The 23,016-nt window shown below is 38.6% G+C and overlaps 1 protein-coding gene across 1 annotated transcript in view; it reads left to right on the top strand.

The window, feature by feature from the left end:
* The window catches only part of USH2A (usherin), a 385,338-nt gene that overhangs the window by 254,689 nt on the left and 107,633 nt on the right, over window positions 1-23,016 (top strand). Inside the window, exons 41-44 of the mRNA XM_071739639.1 lie at window positions 9,245-9,579; window positions 16,549-16,671; window positions 19,428-19,591; window positions 21,646-21,855. Coding sequence (XP_071595740.1) covers window positions 9,245-9,579; window positions 16,549-16,671; window positions 19,428-19,591; window positions 21,646-21,855 — 832 coding nt within the window. The remainder of the gene's footprint in view (window positions 1-9,244; window positions 9,580-16,548; window positions 16,672-19,427; window positions 19,592-21,645; window positions 21,856-23,016) is intronic.

Raw genomic sequence — 23,016 nt, 5'->3', positions numbered from 1 at the left:
TGGGGGATCTCGAGGACCGAGCCACACCCTCACCAGCTGATTGGCCTCACCTGAGATCATCAGCAGAAGTGCTGGGTACCACCCCCCTTAACAGCCAATTGGTCTCACCTGTGGCACTATAAAAGACCAGCAGAAGCTCCTGGCTGCCTCCCTGGCTGGCTGCTTGTGGCCCTGCTTGCTGCCCTGCCTGGTTGCCTCCCTTGCTGCCCTGCCTGCTGCCCTGCCTGCTGCCCTGCCTGCTGCCCGGTTGCCTGCCTGCCTGCCTTCACCCGGCATCTTGGAAGGATCCCACCCAGTCCGTTTGCCCGCCTGCTGCCCTGCCTGCTGCCCAGTTGCTTGCCTGCCTGCCTTCACCCGGCTTTGCGTGAGAACTGTTGGGGGAAAAGGGGGAAGGACTCTGATATTAATTTTCCTGTATATTTGTATATATATATATATAGCATTTTTCTTTTTTTTTCCTATTTACCATTATTGTTTTCATTAAAGTTGATTGGTTTAGCCTCCAACCCATAAGTCTCTCTCCCTTATTCTCTCTCCTTTCTTATCAAGGAGGAGAGAGAGATTAATAGAGAGCATCTGTCACCCGGTTTAATCGCCGGGCCAGTGTCAAACCGTGGCACTGCCCTTCAGCAAAATCTCTCTCTCTGTTTACCAAGTATTGGTATCCTTTGCTGATAGAAATAAATTCTTCTTATTTATCTAGTATTTTATTTTACTTAGTGTTGTTTAATTTGATACTCTTCATTATTGAGGGGGAGTTGGGAATACTTGGTACAGTTCTGGTGCAGAGGGTATTCTATGGCTGAGACATGATTTTGCTCTGATTTTTAAGATTCCAAGCCTTCTTAAAAATCTTTAAAAAGCCTTCTTAAAAATCCTGAAATCTCTATTACTTGCTCAGGACAACAAAAGATTTTTTTTAAGCTTTTATTAATTATTAATATTATAATTATTAATCATATATTCAGAAAGGAAAATAGAGTTGTAGGTGCAGAAGAGCTCAAGGCACTTCATAACTGAAGATATTATGGAAAAGGCTTGCTGCACACAGTGGTTTCTTGCCTTCTGCTTCTTCACAGAGCACCAGAGGAAGTGACTGGGATTTCATCTTACTTATTAGTCTGTCAAATGGATTAGCTCTGTAATAGTGGTGTTGTTTCCTTTTCTCTGAGTTTATGGAAAGTTCACATCAGAGAAGTAAGACTCTGAGACCATCCTGTGGGCTGTGTCATGATGCTGAGGCTGTCTTGTGGCTGTTCTGTTCTGGGAAAACAGGAGCAGAAAAACGTACCACTTGTTCTAAAAATATGTGGGGTTTTTCACCTGCTCTTTCAGACCAGTCAGTAGATAAGAACAGCTGCTCTGCAAACCCCTTGTGTCCCTTAAGCCCAAAAGTATGTTATTTGCACAGAGAGAATGACTGTGAAGTATTGTGCAAGGTTTGCCACTTGGTGTTTGAAGTGTTTCTCTGTGTGGAAATAGAATGGATCTGGGTTGGGATTGCCTTGCATTTGTGGCTTTAAATTTTGACAAGGATCCCAGAAAGGTACACTTGCCCTCCTAAGCAGACCAAGCACCTGCAGTTCATGTTTCACCTATGAAGTGTTCAAAATTTGTGGAATCTGCTTGTGCTGTACAATGCTCTCATCTTATTCAGTGTGTATAATGGTAGCTCTTAAGCAAGGAGTGGAAAACAAGCTATCTCTTTGGGAGAGAGATTTTATTTACCTCTTGCCCTAGAGAGAGCTGTCCTCCCAGGTTAGAGCAGGAAGTATTGGAAGGGCACTGTGGGAAAGATTAGCGAGAGGCTCCTTTACCAAGCCACGGTTGCAAATCAATAGAGGCTTTCAGCTGTCAGTGCAACCAATCCCTGAACCATGAGTGCAAATATTTACTTCTACTGAAAACAGAGAGCATTTAGGAAAAAAGAGAAACATATTTCCATTCTTTATTTAGTCAGAGAATCAATATAAATAATTTGAAGATGTGGAGAATTCAAAGTGCTCCAGGATAGTACTCACTGGAGTATACAGCTTATTTTCATAGAGCAGAGCTTTCACTCTGAAAGGAGAAAATATCAGCACAGCAGGTCACTCTTGGCACAAACACTCCCAATGTGTATGTGGCCCTTTAACATTTAGTTTTAATCAGAATGGACCAATATTTCTCCATAATATTTAGCTTGCTTTCTTTTTTGCAAAAGAAAGTGTTAAGCTGTCGATAATTTTTAAAGTACCCATTTCTGTGGCAGCTGCATGATATTTTTTAATATTTGCTGAATTGATAATGTTCCTGGTAGCAGAGTATACTGCTCAATAAACTGCTTTTGTGGCTGATTAAACGCCAAAGTGAAGTGGAGTTATTCTGCAACTTCAAAAGCCGTTTATTTAGTATATGCCAATGCCATGAACATTATTCCTGTTACACAAGATTTGCTATACCCTAATGTACAGAACTATAAAAGAAATTGTTTCCTTTTCTTGTGAGGGCTGCAACTGCAGTGCTGCTTCAATCTCACACTTCACACTGATATGACATTCAGGAATGTAGCTTGGTTGAGTGGCTTGAGAAAGAGGTGGTTTACACAGTGAACAATTATTTGAAGGAGTTCTTTGTGTAGGAAAAGCATTATGTGTCTGGGAACGATGAACTAAATTAACTGTAGTATGCAAATTCTCCTACTTTGGCCGTTTCATTCCCCTTTTGCTGCTGTGGTTGTCCCTTGAGGGCTCTGGCCTGGGGAAGACAGATGTAATCGTGATTATTGGCCTAGCTAGAGACTTGCTGATGCAAGGTCTTCCTTGCTGACTTTTTCTTCCTTGCTGGCCAGTGCCACCAATTGGGCCATTGATAAGACAAGAAGCTGCAGCCATTTCCTGTCATTCTGTGCATAATTTCTTCTCAAGACAGAAGCTGACATGAATTGTGCTTAAGCCTGATGTTTCTCCCAGGGGAAAGGATATTTTTTTTCTTTTTGCTTCATAGATGATTATAAGAGAATGGTTTCATCCTTGTTGGATGAAGTAAGTACCTTACTGACATACATTTCTTGTGCCACACTATTACTTCATGATAACCTCAGTTACAGAAATTTTCTACAGTGTGATTAGAAACATAGAATTATTAAGGTTGGAGAAGACCTCTAAGATCTAAGCCCAAACGTCAACCCAACACCCACATGTCAACTTCAACATGAAGTCCACATGTTTTTTGAACACCTACGGAGCCAGTGACTCCACCACTTCCCTGAGTAGCCTGTTTCAATGCCTGACCACTCCTTCAGTAAAGGCGTTTTTCATAATATTCAGTCTGAGCCTCCCCTGGTGCAACTTGAGGCCATTTCCTCTCATCCTGTCACCAGTTATGTGGGAGAAGAAACTGACCCCCACTTCACTACAACCTCGTTTCAGGCATTTGTACAGATCAATAAAGTCTCTCAGCCTCCTGTTCTTCAGACTAAACAATCCCATTTCCCTCAGTCCAATTCCTTGTAAGACCTTGCTTCAGACCTTAAACAACTTCATTGCTCTTCTCTGGAAATGATACAGCACCACAGTGTTCTTCTTGTAGTGAGGTGCCAGAACTAAACACAGTGTTTGAGGTGTGGCTTTATGATCATTTCATTAGGTTCTCTCCTAACATGTTTTATCTATGTTGCCTACTACAGATTAAGGGCCATGGTGATTATGCAGCACCAAACTGTCATTCTTTTAGTTTTTTTTTCACTTTGCATATTGATTTAAAATCATAACATTCATTTTCCCTGTATTATTTCTTTTCTGCATTTCCTTATGACTCCTCTGTCTGAGAGAGAGTTGTAGACATTTTAATTCCATCGTGATTCATGTTTGTTGTTGTTCTCAGAGATGACAGTCACTTGTTTGTAGTTCACCTGCCATTCTTTTTTTTGTGTAAAAGAAGATGCAGCAGAGAAAGCTGGTATCCCACCCTACAGATTGAACACTGTCATCAGCTTACTGTCAACAGAACCTTCAAGAGTTGCAATTTGCACTCTGTCTTTGCAGAGGATTATAATTTATATTTACAGACTGATAAACTTTTCTAGGAGCTGTCTCTAAGATTTGACTCCTTAACTGCATACGCAAGTGAATAAGCGCAAATAAGCAAGTTCCTGCTTTTATAATTGTCCTCTGTTCTTCATTAACTCAGAATCTGGACAGTGGACTGCTAAATGCCAATTGTTTTGTAAACAAGCTGGGACTAAAATACGCAGGGGAAATAATTCAGCTGCATGGAATGGGTAACACTGGCACATTTAAAGCAATATAAACTGTAGTTAAAGTTTGAGTATCATTAGTGAAAAGGAAGATATTTTCTTTATCCATTTTCAACTTTGTATGAAATTGTTAATCATGCATGTTTTGGAGTTTTTTTCTCTCAGTGTTAGTATTTGCTGTCTTATTTGTTGTTAGTACAACAAATACAAAACAAAACAACAGTCTTATGCTGTTAGTATTTGTTGCTCTGTTACAGAACATTGGATGCAATGGTAAAAGTCTATGGTCACTGAAGTCAATGACTAACAGAGAGGTGATCCTTTGGTGTTTTGCCTTTGCAAATCAGTGTGTGATAGGGAATGAGGCTGTGAAGACTCTTCCTCTCTCCCAGGTTAAACCCCCTTGTCACCAATTTATTCTCAAAATGCTTCAGACTGCAGTTGCCTAAGAACATAATTTTGAGAACACAAGCAACCCTGGTACCTAGGCCTTGTACACTAAAGGGAGATGCAGTGAGCCCACATAGCAGCTTTTTGCTGTGGAGAAAAAAAGAGTTTGGAGTTTATTCGCCACATTTCCAGTTTTATGCAGGTATGCCTGGTGCATTGGGGAAGTTGTTTAGGAGCGATCAATCCTTCTGTGAAGATTGCCTTGTAATGCTGCTAAGGTCAGTGAGACCTTGGTTTATTTGCCACATAAGTGCTGCTTGAGCAACTTAGGATACTACTAACATCCGTAGTAACAACCTTAACTCGCACACTAGGGGTTTTCCACATTTTAGGACTGATTTCTCACACATCTTGCTCATTTGGTAGAGATCATACAGTGATCTAATTAGGGTTTAATCAGCATTATCCCTGTGCCTTTGATATAGCTTAAATACTTTACTGTAGTAGGTGTTTAGGATATTCTTTCAGAATTTCCACTACTCAAACTAAGTGTTTTAGGAGTTTTTGAAGTAGCAATCTAGTACTGCAAACTTGATCTTGCCATTCTTCTGGTAACACTTAGTAAAGTTTGGTGTAATTCTTGTGCAAAATGTGTGAGGATAATTATCAATGACCTCCATCAGGATTTGGTTTTCTGGTGTGATACTGGCTCTTCATTGAATTCCAACATAATTCATGTTAAGACAGCTAAGAACTCATGAGGAGATTAATCTTGAAACTACTTTTGGGAGGGCTGGGGACTTGGTAGATGACTGTAGTCCAGTGGTTAGAATACAGGATTAGGGTTGCCGGTCTTTATTTTCAGTGTTGCTTCATTCTGATTAGTCTGGGATTTAGTCTTTTCATCTGTAAAACTGGAATAATAATACTTGCAATTTGAGACTTAGAAAGTGCTTTGAGACCAACAGTGAAAAGCTCTCAGAAGTGTATTTATTACATCCTGTTTGTAGATGTTATAATCAGTAGCTAGGAGAGATGAGAATAAAATTAAGCCAAACACTCTGATTTGAATGCTAACTGCTGAAGCCAGGTCTAAACTAGTAAAATAACTACCCTCTCTTCACAAAAGTCAGAATTAAATTACAGGGTTCCAACTAGAAAATAAAAATAAAAATTGCAAGGTTATAACTGCTTAATAGGGGAAGTGGCTAATTTCTGTCTCTTTAAATTTTGTGGCAGAGAAAATAAGGTGCTTTGATCTTTAAATGACAGCTTCCAGAGTCATTACATTGAATCAGTTAATCTCTCCCAGTAGTTACCTTATTCCCTCTTCCTCCTGGGCATCGTCTTTCATGGTTTCTGTGCTGAGCTTCAAATCAATGAACAAACTGTTACTGCTTCCAACATAGCCTGTCCAGTGAGCTTTCCTGTTTTCATGCATTGCCAAACTCGTACCTCAAACCTTGGCACATCAAAGTGAAGAAGAGGTCCAGTTGTGCCACTTGCACATCAACAGGCCTGGTTCCATCATCCTGACTTAGACTGTGTGGGTCAGGCAGTCCCTTGCCTCTTGACAAGAGAGGTCTCTCAGAGATTGCATGGCCTGTTATTCATAGGGGGCATATGACACATCATCTGGTTGTGGTTCCTGGGGACATGTTTTTGAGGTGGGTCATCAAAAATAGGGTAATAAGATTAGGATGAGGTTGGACTTGATAATCTTGAAGGTCTTTTCCAGCCTGAGCAATTCTATGATTCTGTGATTTTATGCAATGCAAAGCAGGTCAAGTGACCTAGCAAGTCAAGTGACTGTGAGTATCCTTGGTCATCCCTTTATCTAGTTTTACAAAAAAATTTAACCAGAGCATAACTGATCTTTTTCTAGCATATCCATGCCCAGAAAAAATTAAGTTGCATTTTGTGTTTTTGTACTGCTGATTGAATAGTCTTTGTGTTCAGCTTGGTTTTAATTTCTCTTAAAAAAAAAACATTAATTTCCCAAGGTAAACCCCAGGAAGCATCCATGTTATGAACAGTGTGAGGTATTTTATCTGCTAGTGCACAGCAAATTCTGTGAAGAAACACCTGGGAGTTTTTTCAGGTTTTACCAGCTTGTGCACATGCTGTATAAAACTCAGAAACTGAGGTACTACAGCAGTATCTGTTCTCTAGCCCATGTTATTAATCTCTTCCTTTATTGTGAAGGGGTTACAGTATATGGTGAATCTTGTGCAAGTTCTATTAAAGTAATATTGTGGGTTTAGACATAAAAGTTAGGCATCTAAAATGTTATTAAAAAATAACTGCTCCTCTCTTCCAGGAAATAGAACAAGATATGGTACAAGGTGAACATTTTTAGACAATTTTCTCTTCTGAGAGTGTAATACCAGGAATTTTCCAAAGCATTTGACATATAGTTCTTTCATTACAAACCACCTTGCATTAAGCAACAAGTAAGAAGGCTTTTTTCCCCAGGTAATGACAGATTTCCTGTATTATTCTTCCTTAAAAAAAGACCTTGAATAGGTTATCTCTAGTCACACTTCACAGAGGGAGGGTTGGGATAGGTGTTAGACCTTTAAAAAATAACGTAATTATGGTTGCAGAAATGGGTGTTTTGCTATAGTGTGTTGTACCTTAAAGTCTTCTGTGCTTCTTCCAGCAACTTCAAAGGTGTGTGCCTAAACATAAAAATGAGCCATGAACATTCCCTTCTTCCTTTGACCCATACAGTGTATCCAGTGCATTCAGTATAGTAACAACACAAAGGATTTGGATTTGAAATTCCACTGGAAGTTTATAGACCTTAATGTTTCCTACCTGCATTTGAAAACAACATTTTCTGTTGCCTGTGCTAATCATCCATTCTTCTCTGCTTCCTAAGCTTATGGCTAGATTACATGAACTACTTCAAAATGAGAAATTTGCTCAGTGTTTGTGAAAATGCTACAGAATTGATTCCTACCTTTCTGAAATTTTCCAGTTTCATCAATAGTATTTTCTTTATTGGTTTGATTGTGATTTGGGGGCAGAAGTAACAAAGATCTGAATACAGTATTTGATTACTAGCCAGAGCTAAGCCTTTCCTATGTAGGCACCAGTAATCTTGTTTGTGTTGTCTTTACTCACCCTGTTTCTAATTCTCTGTTTAATAGTATTCCAGATTCTGTTATCAAAATCCTTCAGCTTTCTCCAGTACTTTGCTGCCAGGTTTCTTACAAGTCGGATGACCTAAGAGGTCCTTCTGTACCTAAAATGTAACATTTCCTAATCCCCAAGGGTGCTTTAAAAATCATCTTATAAATCAAGCTTCTCTGTTTCCATGACTGTGTGTAATTGTGCCTGTACCTTTTTAAAGATATTATGAAGGCTGGAGAGAATTAAGGAAAATATTCAAGTATTTTGCTATTGTTATTTAACACCAGTATTATCTTTGTTCGTTTTATTCTGCACATACAGTCACGCATGTATTCTCCATTTCTGTCTTCTTTGCAATGTTGGATTCAATCTTTAATAATTCCATGCCTGGGAGGAAAAGAGAGAGCCATATTGTTGTAGATGTGTGGATCAATGCCATGGAAAATAGTCCTAGGGGTGAACAAAGCAGAGCTGGTATTATTCCAACACTGGGACTTCTAGAGGAAGAAGAACTGATAGGTTCTCTTACACTACCTTTATGAAACTTTGAGATTTTGAGTACAGTGACATGTCTTCCTTGTGGCAGTCTAAAGTCCCCTCTGTCATGATACTTTGGCAAAAAGCCTTAAAAAAGAAGTGACAGCATCCTGGCACTTTGTGGTACAATGCTTTGAGTGTCTGTACTCACTGGAACTGGTAAAAATAGATATAGATATGAATATACATTAAAAAAGAAAAACTTAAAAAAGCTCAACCACCTAACCTCAGTTTCATAAGGGTAAAACTACATTAAGTGTGTCAGTATACATAAATATAATATGATTTATGTGTGAAATTTTCTTTTTTTGTTTTTTTTTTTTTTTTTTTTTTTGTGGTAAAGTTTTCTCAGTGTAATTCAATCATTCCAAAAACGGAAAATTATACCTCTTTTGTGTCTTGCCAGTGTAATTTATTAATGAAAAATGAAAGGGAAAAGAATGCATATTTCATCATATGGAGAGTGTGGACGCATCATCTTTCTCATCAGGGCTAAGACGCTTACACATTTCTGAAAATTGCGCAAAAACAAATAAGATTTCTTTTTTTGTCTGCCACTAATAGATGAGCACACCAGGCAATATACCATAAAAAATAAATAACTGTTAGCAATAGTTATGATAATTAGTATATTTTTGCTAATGCATCTGAACACCTCACAGAAGTTTGAGTGAAGCGGAGCCTCTACTTGTGCAGCTAAATCGTAGCTACAACCATTACTGCAACCCTCACTGAAATTAAAGGTGAGATGTCTAACTGATGCAACTGTAAAAATAAAATTTCAGTTACCTGGGCAAGGTTATATACAAAATCTGTCTTGATGGAGAAAGAAAGCATATCTTGAGATCACATTTATGTCTATTTGTACCATGTCATATCTGTGTTTCTACATTCTGACTGAAAGACTTCTGTTATTTAATGGTTTTCTTTGTCCTCCTTTAGGTCTCATGGAAACCTCCTCTGATACAGAATGGTGAAATCCTTAACTATGAGATTCGTATGCCTGATCCACGAATTGTCATTACTGGGAATACTTCATCAACATTAAGTCATTTGGTGACTAATCTTATACCCTATACCAACTACTCAGTCACTATAATAGCTTGTTCTGGAGGTGATGGCTTTTTAGGAGGCTGCACAGAGAGCTTGCCTACCAGTGTGACTACACCTTCTACAGTTCCTCAGAGTGTTAGTCCCTTGGCTGTGACTCCAATCAGTGAGTCCTTCATTGCCATTTCTTGGCAGCCACCACTAAGGCCAAATGGTCCTCATCTGAGGTAAGCTCTTAGTTGCAACTGGAATAGCAGTTTTCCTTACCTAAATCAGACATAGAAAATTCTAGGCAATGTAAACTTTGTTATATGATATCTTCAGATTCAATTTTTGAAGTTTCTCTTTAGAGTTCAGGAATCTATGAGTGGACCCGTGGAAAGTGGGTATGACCACAAGCAGATAGGAGAGTGAGCCTTGGATTGTTTTGAATTTCTGAGGATTCAGGATTATGTAAACCAAGTGTGGTGTCTGTCCTGTGGCATTTACTTCACAGGACACGTTTGGGGTGGCTCTTGTTCTTTCAGATCAGTTCTGTCTGAAAAATCAGGAAGATCAAGCTCAGGGTAGTTGCAAAGTCATACCTGGTTTGGACTGCAGCATCAGCCACATTTTAGTAGTCAGTTCAGCTAACATCATTTACCAACAAAATGACAAGAAAAGTATGAGATCTCTGTGACCATAAATATGTAACATATTAAATATTCTCTGTACTCTCTGGGGATTATCATATATAAAGTGACCGTAACTGATTAATACATTGAAAATGAGAGAGTGGATGAAGAAAAGGGAAATTAAAGTGCTACAAGTTTGGTGGTAGAGTAAAAAACTAGGAAAGGCAAGAAAGTGGTGGATGTAGCCAGTTGGATTTCACCACAGGAGCAAGAGAAAGGTGTCACTTCTGACATTAGTGACAGGATGTGGGAATCTTGATTTGAATCTGCTGATTACCGAGTGTGTGTGCATATACATTAAAAAATACATATATTTGAGTGCATGAAGATTTTTAAAGACAAATGTCTTTATATACACATGATAAAATGTGAAACAAATCCTTCATTCCAGTGCTTTAACATGTTGGGAAATACTGTGCATGGGATTATATCTCTGTACTCCATATGTCCTGGATATCAGCTCTCTTCTAAGTGCACTGATGGTTCAATAATTATCATGTAATGCTGTTTCAGTCGCATAGGTTATTCCAGCACAGTAGCTTGACTCTTTTTTCAGGCTTAATTAGAACACATGAAACTGAATGGAATGATGATTGCTCTAAAAAAAAAATGAAAAAAAGTAAAATCTGAAGTTTTTGAAAATCAGTCCATTATTCTGGGCTTAACAACAAGACCATTTTACCATAGATTATTAAAGTAATTCAGCACAACCTACATCTGCAGATTTCATTTCCTTCATGGTGTGCCATGCTGCCCTCAACAAGAATAACCACTGAAGCAGCTGCTCTGTACAGCATGATGGAGCAAGAAGTCTGCACCAAGCAGAGCAGCAGCAGCAGCTGCCAGTGGGGGTGATTTACACACGATCACCATTCAGTATTCAAAAAGATTTGATATTTTTCATGTCTTGTCTATGAAATATATTGGACACAACATGCCAAAAAAAAAGGCATTCCTAGTAAAACAGTAAGGATCTGTTTTCATTTTCTGTTGACATTGACAAACCACTCATGTAAGAGTTTTTCTTTGGGTATAAAGTCATCTGAATGTTTCCATAGATTTGGAGTTTATTTAGATTTTAGTATTTAATTTTTGAGACTGTACTCCAAATTTCTGCAGTAATTTGGTTTGGCATCACTGAGGTCAATGGCACAATGCTTGTTTGTGCCTGTTGAGGATTATTCCCCAAAGTAAAGGGTGAAAGTTGATGGGAGGCATACACATACATACTGCCTGCCATGAAGTCTCATGTAAGAGACTCTCGTGAAGTCTCTCTTCTGAGAGAGCTTCTCAGTTAGTTTCTGGCTTTGAATCAACCCAGAATCACTGTATGCAGTAACTAACACCCTCTTAATTCAGGGTCTCAAATCTGGAATGATATTGTCCAACATTTCCTCATCAGACTTGAGGTGATTTTATCCTAAAAATATATAGGTATCAAGTTACACATAGAGCCAGTGGTCAGAAAGACCCACACCAAGGCATTCTGCAGAATTCTTAAATGCAGAAGGAAACATTTTCACAAATCATAGAATGGATAGGGTTGGAAGGGATCTTAAAGATCACATAGTTCCAACCCTCCTGCCATGGGCAGGAATACCTACTAGTAGATCAGGTTGCTGAACACCCCATCCAACCTGTCCTTGAACATTTTCAGGGAGGCAGCAGCCACAACTTCCCTAGGCAACCTGTTAGGGCATCTCACCGTACTCACAAGAAAGAATTTTTTCCCAGTGTCTAATCTAAGTCTCCCTTCTTTGAGTTTTAAACCATTGCCCCTTGTGCTCTTGTTACACACCCATGCAAAAAGTCCTACCCCAGCTTTCCTGTAGGCCCCCTTCAGGTATTGGAAAGCCAGCTATAGGAGGCCTTGGAGCCTCCTTTTTTCTAGGCTGAACAACCACAACAAGTGCTTAGAATGAGTGTCTCTGAGATCTGCCTGACTATCTACACAAATTTGGCTGGAATTTCACTGTACTACCTTTCCAAAATGAGGGGCAGGGAAAGGATGACACAGCAGGCTCAGTGCTTTAGAAAATCAGGTTGCATATTTAAGTGAATATGTTCGCGTGGTCCTTTGTTGCTGGGCATCCATGGAAACACTGTTGCAACTATGGTTTCATTAAAACTGATACCATTCTATAGTAGTTCTATAACTGACAGGAAGTGTACAAACATCTGGTGCCTTAAAAAAGAACCATCAAATTGAAACAGAAGTCCTATCTAAATATTCCTATGAAATGTAACAATGAATAATCATGGCTTGGCTTCACAAACGAAGATCTAAGAAGGGCTCTCCCCACGCTTGCAGCAAGTGCGCTGATGGCTGATAAGGCCAATGCAGGACAGGCAGTATGGTTGCAAAAGGCACAGCAGAAAGGCTCCTGTGAGGGGACAGCCAAGGCATGGTTCTTTCTGTGCTGTCTTTTCTCCTCAAGACTGATTCTCAAAGGAGGCAGTGGCGTTACGGATGGTCTGTCTCCATGTGTCCCAACTGGAGGCCATAGCGGGCCACTGATGGCAGTCAGTATGGCCAAAGCTGAGGGATTGTTTCAGGGAGTCCTTGTATCTCCTCTTTGGGGCTCCTCTGTTGTGGCACCCGGTGGCAAGTTCACCATAGGGCGCAATCTTAGGGAGGCAGTGATCCTCCATCCTGGAGTCGTGCCCTGCCCAGCACAGCTGTGTCCTCAGTAGCATGGTGACCCCTTCCTGTTCAAGGACAGGAGCATTGGTCATGCAGTCAGTCCAGTGGATGTTTAGGATTGCATGGAGGCAGCACTGGCGGAAGCATTCAAGGAGTTGCGGGTGGTGGTGGTAGATGACCCATGATTCAGACCCATATAAAAGAGTAAACTGTAGAGTAGCTCTGTAGACACTAATCTTTGTACTTTTCTTCAGGTGTTTGTTGCTCTAGACTCTTTTAAGAAGTCTTCCAAATGCATTGTATGCCTTTGATAATCCGTATCTCTTTGTCATCTTGGCATCTGAGGAAATAATGCATCCCAGATAGTTGAACTGCTGAACTGTCTTAAGTTCTAATTCACGTATGGTGATGTGGGGATGATGGAAGTCTTCCTGTGGTGAAGGCTGGTAGAGAACTGTCTTCTTCAAGTTGACTTCCAACCCAAAAAGATCTGCAGCTTCTGCAAAGCAGGATGTTATGCACTGTAGAACTGCTTCTGTGTGAGCAATGAGGGTGGCATCATCAGCAAAAAGCAACTCTGGGACCTGGTGATCTTGGAGTGGGCCTTCAGGTTGAATAGGCTCCCATTGGTACCATATCGGATGTAAATGCCATTTTCTTCATTGAGGTCTGCCGTGGCCCTTTGGAGCATCGTACTGGAGAAGATTGTGAATAGAGTGGGTGTGAGAACGCAGCCTTGTTTCACACCATTGATTACTGGGAAGGATTCAGACAGTGCATTGCCATATCTGAGTTGGCCTCACTGATCCTCATGTAGCAGGATGATCATTTTGAGGAGCTTGGGGGGAAATCCCTGATCATTCCAAGATTTGCCACAGGCCCTTTCTACTCACAGTGACAAAAGCTTTAGAGAGGTCAATGAATGTCACATAAAGACCTTTGTTCTGCTTCCTACACTTCTCTTGCAGTTGTCTGAGAGCAAATACCATGTCTGTAGTACTCATATTGGCTCAGAAACCACATTGGCTTTCAGGTAGAACTTCCTCTGCTATAGCAGATACTAATCTGTTCAAAAGTATTCTTGCAAGGATTTTTCCAGCAATGGAGAGCAGAGTTATACCTCGTTAGTTGGAGCAGTTTGACTTTTCTCCTCCTTGTACAGGGTGATGATGACTGCACTATGGAGATCTGGTGGTAATTTGCCTTGTTCCAAACAACTCACAAGGAGTTTGTGAAATTTAGCATGGAGTGCTTGGCCTCCATGCTTCCATACTTCACATGGGATTCCATCAACCCCTGCTACCTTGCTGGTTTTCAGTTGCTCTATGGCCTATAGCCCTCCCAAATAGGGAGGTTGTTGTGTAATGTGCTGAATTGCTGAGCCTTGTACTACACGGCTGGCACTGAAGAGAGTCTGAAAATGTTCAGACTATCAGTTCAGGATGGAGGCTTTATCTGTCAGAAGCATTTGGCCATCTGCACTGAATAGGGGGCTTTGAACCTGGTGTGTGGGTCCATACACTGCTTCAGCTCTTCTCACAGAGCCCTCTGTGGTCACCTGTAACTGCACACAGTTCAGTCTTTGCTGCTAGGTTGATCCACCAGTTGCTCTGGATGTCTCTTAAGCTTCTGTCAGAGCTTCCTGCATGCAAGACAAAAGGCTGCTTTTCTTACATGGCAAGATGGCTGAGGGATGTGTGCTTGGTGAGCGGTTTTCTTTTTTTTCAAAAATTCTTGGTTCTCTTGATTGTTTTCATCAAACCAATCTCTGTTTTTCTTAGAGGAGAACCCTAGGGATTCTTCAGAGGACTGAAGGATGCTATTTTTAATGTGTTGCCAAAGTGCTTCCGGAGAGGGATCTATGGGATGATCTAAAAAACTAGCTTGAAGGTTAACCTAGAAGCTGTTTTTCACTGAATCTTTTTGAAGTTTGTTAACTTTGAGCCTCCTCCTTGGGATGCCACCCCTTTTAGGTTTGGGCTTAAATTTGAAGGTAAGTTTACATCACACAAGGTGGTGGTCTGTATGACATTGTGCACTGGGCATCGTTCAGGTATGACCGACATCGCCAACATTTTTCTGGCACACTAAGACACAGTCAATGAGATGCTAGTGCTTGGATCAAGGATGCATCCAGGTTGTGTTCAGGCTGTCTTTCTGTTGGAAGATAGTGTTGGTAATGGTGAGCTGCTGCTCAGCACAAAACTCTAGCAGGAGACGTCCATTGTCACTACAGTTTCCAACACCATGTTTGCCTAGTACTCCTTTCCAGGCTTCATAGTTCTTTCCTACTCTGGCGTTGAAGTCACCAAGGATTATGATCTTATCATGTGCAGGAACCTCTTGGGTGAGGCAATGCAGGTCAGTGTAGAATTTGACTTTTTCTTTATGGTCAGCTTGGAGAGTTGGGGCATAAATACCAAGGAGAACAGCATGTTGCTTGTTGTGTAGTGGAAATAATGTGATTGGAAAGACCCATTGGCAAATTTTCAAGTTTGGAGGCAATGGAGTTTTTAATCATGAAGCCAGCTCCTGAGAAGTGTCTTTCAGTTTTGGGTTTGCCTGACCAATAGAGTGTCTAGCCACACCATGTTCTTTAAGACTGCCTTCCTCATGAAGAAGAATTTCACTGAGAGTAGCAATGTTGATGTTAAGCCATGACAGTTCGTGAGCAATTAGAACAGAACAATGCTCAGGACGCCCCCTGTCCACTGTATCAAGCATGGTTCTGATGTTCCAGCATTCAAGTGTCAATTTGAACACACCTTTAGTGGCAGGTGTGTGCCTTTGTCTCTTTGTCTTTGTTCAACTGCATCAGAAGGTGCCTGTTGACTGCAGCTAGGCAACTGGGTGGGGAGTGGAGATGGGTTTTGGTTAGGCCACCTTTTCTAGGCCCCTCTCCATGTGAAGCAAGCAGTGCTCTCCTTCAAAAAGGCTTCTTGGTCACTCAGGATAATGAGTAATAGTCCCAAGGGTTTTTAACATCTTTATGTAATGCTGTTTCATTTGGAGTGTAGTTTTCTGTGTAATCTGTAGAATCATCAGGAAATGCAAAGACATTATCGTCTTTAGTTTGTATAACCATGAAGTGTTTTAATCTTGGTAAATTCCATTAAGGTTTTGGGTAAAAGATGACATAAAGGGGATTGATGCAGATTGGGCGTGAGGCAGTCTCATGGCTGACCTGATGGAAGATGGGCTTTAGTTACCTGGCTGTTTAGAACTGAGACAAGAATACGGCTTCAGATGCCAGTTAAAACCAGCATGAAATAGTTTGATCTTTCAAGTTCACATCATGAATGTCTGCCCAAATACAAAAGTGACTTGCTAAGGTCTACAGATGGAACAGTTAACTCATTCTACACCTGTTTTTCTCCTGTATTTTACACTGTGGTTATTTGCAAACACATGTTATACACAAGTGCACATTTAAGTTACTGCAACCAGTAAAATAGGAATAGCATTGTTATGTGTTTCAGCAAATTTGCAAGAGAGAGACATTGTCATATCATATTCTGTAGCTGTCTGTGCATATCAGATGGCATAAATCAAGTCTGTATCAGATACTGTTACTGGACTATTTAAATTTGATCTTCATAGCATTTCCAGAAGCTTGAAATCTGTAATCATTAAATATACTAATTCTTTCAAATAGAAGTTCTTCCATTTACATTTTTCAGAGTAGTTTTTTAAAAGTAATTTATTGGTTTAAATCATGAAACATTAAAAAGAATGTCAATCTCGGAAAGTTTACAGCTGTAAAAACAAAATAATGTGGTTCTTTAAAAAATAATGTGGTTTTTTTTTTTTTTTTTTTTTTTTTTGTGTAATAACATTAGTTGAGATAATCCTGGTGTTCTGCTTGTCTTTTGTGTTAGATATGAGCTCCTGAGACGTAAAATCCAGCAACCACTTGCATCAAATCCCCCTGAAGATTTAAATCTGTGGCACAATATTTACTCAGGAACTCAGTGGTTTTATGAAGATAAGGGTCTTAGCAGGTGAGATTACAAAAACTATAAAAACAAATGCTGGCATTTTGTATAGTCTATGTTTAATAGTTCAAAATATTTCTTGTGTCTTTATGTAGTGAACATATTAATTATGTAATGAAATATTTTTGTAATCATCTTTGGTATTAATCGTCCTAATATGCAGGGATTTATTATTAGTCTTTCTTGACTCATGCATCATTTTGCTCTGGAAAACAAATGAAAATAAATATCTTCTGAAATTTTAACATTAATATGCTTATGCGATCAAACGATTTAGATTTATGTGTACTTATGATCTTGATTTGTGCGACAGCAAAGTTATAGCACAGGGAGAATGAGTGTTTCAGTGGTCCTGGCTCAAAACCATTCCAAACTTGGTTTCAACATTGTTTTTCTTACCTGGTTTTAAAATGCAAATTAAAAACTATAATATCTCCAAAAGCAAGGAGAGGATTTATCATACTCTTAGCAAATCTAATTTAAGGGCAGATTGTGCTGCCTTCATTGTAGTGAAATGCAGATTGTTAAGAGTCAGGAAATTGAGGATGGGCTCTACTTGCTAGTGGCATAGAGCAAGGCATTTGTTCCTCATCAGCCTTAGTTTCTGCACCTCAAAGTCAAGGGTACCATGCTTAAGAAAACATACACATTAAGAACCTGTAATGGAAGACTGAACATGGGTTCTGCATTGGTTTTTTGTACGTAAAGTCTTGGGAAAATGTTCATGGATAGTTTCAGAATGTGTGTGTTCTCTGTGCTTGTGTGTTGGCATGCTTTATGAGTCCTGCATGTTGGTCATTGCCCCTCAAATATCTGTACACTGCCTCCACTTTGATAAAAGCTGTGTGAGCATCACCCCTGAGCATGATCTGAGCCAGCACAACATGACCTCTGCTCCAGACTTCTGTATAGACTAAACCACGCCAAGGGCTACTGCCTCTGGCTTATCACTGCTTACTTGCTGAAACTCACACCTCACTTTCATGCTTTGCAATAGCTTGTTGGGGAACTGTTCTTTTACTCAGACCTGCCCAGGTGTCCATTTCTTCCTTCAACAGTGTTTGAAATTCCACATAGTTTGAAATTCCTTTGGTTTCAGTTCAGCTCATTTCAGCAGCACTGATGTGTGCAGCAGTTACATTAAGAGTTCAGAGGGGGCGATAAATTTTGACCGGGTCTCAGTGACAAGCCATTAGGCACAATGGCCTTTTGGGTTGAATCAGCTATGGCCAGCAAAGTGTGCCTAATCCTCAGATACATCTGAATGCTTCTTCTGGGGAGGGTTCTACAACCTGCAGCTATGTTTTTGCAGTCAACAAGTCAGGACAAGCGTGTGGCTGGAGATAAGACACTGTGCAGAGATGAAAACCTTATTTTTCACAGAAAGAAAATCCACATATCAGGATCTGTTTTCATTTGTGTAATGTTTTAAGCATGATTCAGAATTTGTGACTTTTAATTATATTTCTTCCAGAAGTCTGTTTTCACAATGATTTTTTTTTTTCAGACAGCTTTTTTTTTCTGTTAGGCTAATCCAAATTTCTTTTGCTTTCATTGTTGGCAATATGGATTGAAAAATGAATCTCATATTCTCATTGTTACACTGCAAGTGCTGATTCCATTTTTATTTGATTGCAACAATGTACAAAAGAATACTAGGTGTTTACAAGCAACAGAAAGTACAGACAGGGAAATAAGTTTTGTTATTAAATTGTCACTGTTCTTCTACAATGCTTATTGTAACAGTTGAAGCTAGTGAGCTCCAACTCGTTTGCTTATTTCTTAATTATACTGTTAAAGCTTAGCTCTTTTCAAATTCAGACTGGATGGCTGTATATAGAGTCCTATAGTAAAGCAGGAAAATAGTAAATATACTATGGGTATGACTTTTTATTTGTAGAGAATATCTAAATATTAGGCATTTACAAATGTTTTGTATGTTCCTTCATTGTGCTTGTAGTTATCCCAAAGTACTGCAGTGAAAATTTTAGCAAGATGATCCCGTGTTTCTCTGATCATGCATTTTTTTGGGGGGGGTTTAATTATTAAATTAACTTTGAAATAATGAAATCCCTCTTAAAATACATTCATTTGATATAGAGAAGTTAATATATTTCATATAGAGAAGAAATTATGGAGTAATGGTCACTTGTTTTGCTAAATATACACAGAATTTAGTAAATTAGAATTATACACAGATTAAAATTAAAATTATACACAGAATTTAGTATATTAGAATTTAGTAAAACTGTGTAAGTTGAATATACACAGTTCTGAAGAATATTACTTTATTAAATGAGTTTGCATTCCTAGGCACTTTTGGTTTTTTATGTTTTCATATTGGGAGAGTCCTGGCTGTGTGGTGAATCACTTCTGCAAATGAAATGCTGCAAGTTAAAATCAATGGCTTTCCCAAAAGAGGAAAAAGCCTCATTTGATTAAATTCTGATCCAAGTTTTGGCAGGTTGCCACTGCTGTAATTATATATTGAATTGAGCTGTAATCTCTCAACACCTCAGAAGCTGCAACTATGAAGAAGTGAAATAATGTGTTTTAGTTTTGTTACCACATTAATGGCACTGAATTATTTCTAAAAAAATAGACAGCTCTTATGGAGTCTTCATTGGTGCAAACCATGCAGCTGCACTTGCTGGAGAGGGAGGGAAGAAACCACAAAACTTTTGCTCAAGCAAAAAGTTTACAACAAATGTTTTCTCCATCTGCTTTTTTATTCCCATTTAATTATTTTTAAAATGTCTTAGGTACACAACGTACGAGTACAAGCTCATAGTGCACAATGAGGTAGGATATACATCAAGTGAAGAAGTGAGAGCTACTACATTAGCAGGATTACCAGAGAAAGGAAGTATCCTCATTGCACGTGCTGTTAATCATACTGCTGTAGAAGTGGAATGGTCAAAACCAAGTAAGTGTGCTTAGTATTTATTCCAGTAACTAGATGTTAACCTGCCATCATTTATGTTGGTCTGCCTTGCTCTCATAGGAAAAGCAACCCTTGTCTTGATTTATAATATACCTGAGTGTCCTTGAAAGGAGAGGAAAGAAATAGGAAGAATAATGAGCACATTTTTGCTATTTTTCACTCAGGTTTGCATTTATTATATGCTATTTCTGCAGAATAAGAATAGTGAAAGGGAAGAAATAGTTAATGCAAAGTCACAAAAACGATGAAGTAGTAGTATACAAAATACTGTTGTCTATGTGGTATATTTCATATCTTTGTATGAAAATTAACATACACATTCCTTCAGGATAAGAGTATCCCCCTTCTATTTCTTTTCACTCTGCTCCTTGAAATGAATTTAGCCAGTTTCTCTAGTTGGTTTGCTAATACAGCAGTAGGGAATTTCTTCATGACTTACATGCAAATGATTTTATAAGTGCTGGGTGCTGTATTGCAACAAATTTAGTCTCTTTGTTTTATAATTGCATGCCTGAAGTTAGCATGCTTATAAAAACTGACAAATGTAATAGATCTGAAGCAGCTCACTGAAGTTTCATTACCTTAGTAATATAAAGCCCCGACCTTCTAGATGCAGACAATGCAATCTGGTTTTATTTTCATTAATTTCTTAGAATTTTTCTTCAAATATGTTTGTGAATGCAAAGGCTAAACACTAAGACAGGGCTATTTGTTATTTTAAAACTGGATCATATTTTATTACGCATGCTGCTCTGAGCATGTTAACTATTCTGTATGCCCATGTTTCGTTTTTTCATAATAATAGTTTTTTAATTATTTTTTGTTGTCTTTGGGAACTTGGGAGTCCTTAAGGTAAGTTGTCTTGCTAGTTTTCTCCTTCTGGAGAACTTACTGAATGTTTCTGACTTCTAAGTATTTAGTATCTGTGCCACTTAAAATAAAAATAACATTCCATTCTTCATTAAGAACTTATATAACTGAACTGTGTACTGTTATAAATGAAAATATGGTTTTGGCTCTTGTTATTGTTATTTCCCAGTCAGCTAAGTCCAATTCAGTGGTACAATGTGTCACCTAGAGCAATATTTATCTGTGTTTAAAGTTTTTGTCACAATTATTCTTTTTATCTTGGTACCTACTGGAAATACAGTTGCGTTTCATCAGATCTGAACTGAAACTATTTGACAAAGAACAAATAAGTCAAAAGACTATGGGCTACTAAGAGCTGGGTTACTAAAATGAAGAAGCAAGGATTACCTGGAATCCTTGTTTGTTCACCAGCTCAGAGCAATGAATATCCTTCCTTGTGTAGCCAGAAAATCGTAATTTTTTGATTTTGTAGATTGTTCTATCTTTCTATAATAACAGATTCTCATGGCCTTCTTTGTAAAGTTGAATTTAAGCCATAAAGACTCCTCTTACTGATGGTTAGAGGACTCACACAGGTATTCAGTACTTTTCTGGGGTATAGAAATGCAGTCTTTTAAGAGAAGGAGCAAAAATGAGAAAAATCTTTGAGGTTTCCATCTTAAACTAGTGCCATAGGGCAGTCTGATTAGCTCTCTTCCCTCTGTCAGGGGGAAAGCCACCTTTTGCAGTCCCAAGCTGCAAGATCCACACAGCACTGCTGGTGATGGGTTTCACCTATTAATTTGTTCACTTCACAGATTCAGTTGTCATCATGGGGATGTCTGGAGAAAGCTTTCTCCAGTTTTAGGATGGTGAACTGTTAACACTTTTGACAAATTTAGAAGAGCAGTCTGCATCTCTGCCTATGAGAGCTAAATTCATTTCTGTTAAAGAATTCTTTTCTTCTTAAAAGAATCTTTGCTTTATAAAAAATAAAAAAATAAGGGAGTCTGCATAACATGTTTTTCTCTTCACGATAAATTTTATTGATAAAAAGCTTTAAAAAAAATAATAAGGGAGTCTGCATAACATTTGTTTTTCTCTTCACAATAAATTTTATTGATAAAAAGCTTTCTGAGTAAATATTTCTCAGATGATCTCCCAATGTTTTTCCTTTCTTTTCTTAGCACTAGAAGATTTGCAAGGAGATGTTGCATATTACACTCTCTTCTTGAATTCTACTGATGGAAAAAGATCTCTGAGGATCCAGGCTGATGTAAACTCTTTAGTCATTGGTGATTTGCAGCCCAACACAGAATATCAGATATTTTTTCAAGTTTTTAACGGAGCCCACAGCATCAACAGTGAAGTTGTGCACGTGACTACCCTAGATGGAGGTTGGTTAGCAGTGAACGCAGCTTGGCTTAAAATCTGAGAATGAAATTGATTGATTTTTGTTAGGGTTGAAATCAGTCATCCTTCCATTATAAAATTTCCGGCATAAAAGGAAAAAGGGCTAAAACGCTAAAATGCTTAAGTGCTGGTTGTCATCATGTGGTAGATCAATAAATGGTCCCACTGGGACAGAAGCAAAAGCTCTAATAGCACATATTAACCCAGCTTGTCCTCATCTTCTCCTGCATACTCCTATTTGTGTGCTCTAACTTTGGGACTCAGTTCATTTAAATAAATGGTGGAATTTCGGAAAAATTAATGTTGGTTATTTTAAAAGATTTCCTCTATGAAGTGGAGGAATGCTTTTGACATGACAGTCATACACTGTGCCTTTCCTTAGTCGCTAGAAACTTTAGGTATAAGTTCAGCCTCAAAGAAGATTCTTTATGAGTCATTTCTATGCTAGTGACCAAGTGCAGGGGGGAGGAATAAAACAAAAATATAATTGTGAACCTGAAATGTATTTAGAATAGTCTTTCTAATCTTTTTGCTTTATAAAGTCTCATTATAAACATTATAATATCATTACCTCAGAAGCCAGTGTTCCAGGTCATTAGCAAAGCACTTTAAGTGAGGATTCCATTTCTTTTCTGATGCCAAAGGTCAGCACCTTTTGTTTATAAAATAGAATCCATCACTGGGACAATTTTTCAATTGGTAAAGATGGATTCTTATGATAAAAATAGGTCTTTGCGTGATTATTTCTGACATGCTTAGATAATTATGTAATTTAATGGTAAGGAAAATGTGTTTTTTCTTGGTTTGTTTGTTTTTTTTTTTTTTTGGGGGGTTTGGTTTTTTTTTTTTTTGGTTTTGGTAATTGCTAGACTTCATCATTACCTATAGTAATCAACATTCAAAAATATCTGCGTAATGACATGCACATTGCTTCATAGTGCTTCAGCAATGAAGCTTATAATGTCACGTTCCAACAAAGTATTTTGGTTTCAGGTCTTTCTTTAAAAGCAAAATGTTCCATTTTTTTTGTTTTTGTTTTGGTTTTTTGTTTGGTTTTTATGTTTTTTTTGGAAGGATTAAGATTGGGGAGACAAAAAATAATGTTTGTATGTTGGCAGTGCAGATGGGTGAATAATTTATCATCA

The sequence above is a fragment of the Heliangelus exortis genome, chromosome 3 (assembly GCF_036169615.1).
Source record: "Heliangelus exortis chromosome 3, bHelExo1.hap1, whole genome shotgun sequence".
Lineage (NCBI taxonomy): Eukaryota > Metazoa > Chordata > Aves > Apodiformes > Trochilidae > Heliangelus > Heliangelus exortis.
This window is presented reverse-complemented; position numbering and strand designations above follow the sequence as displayed.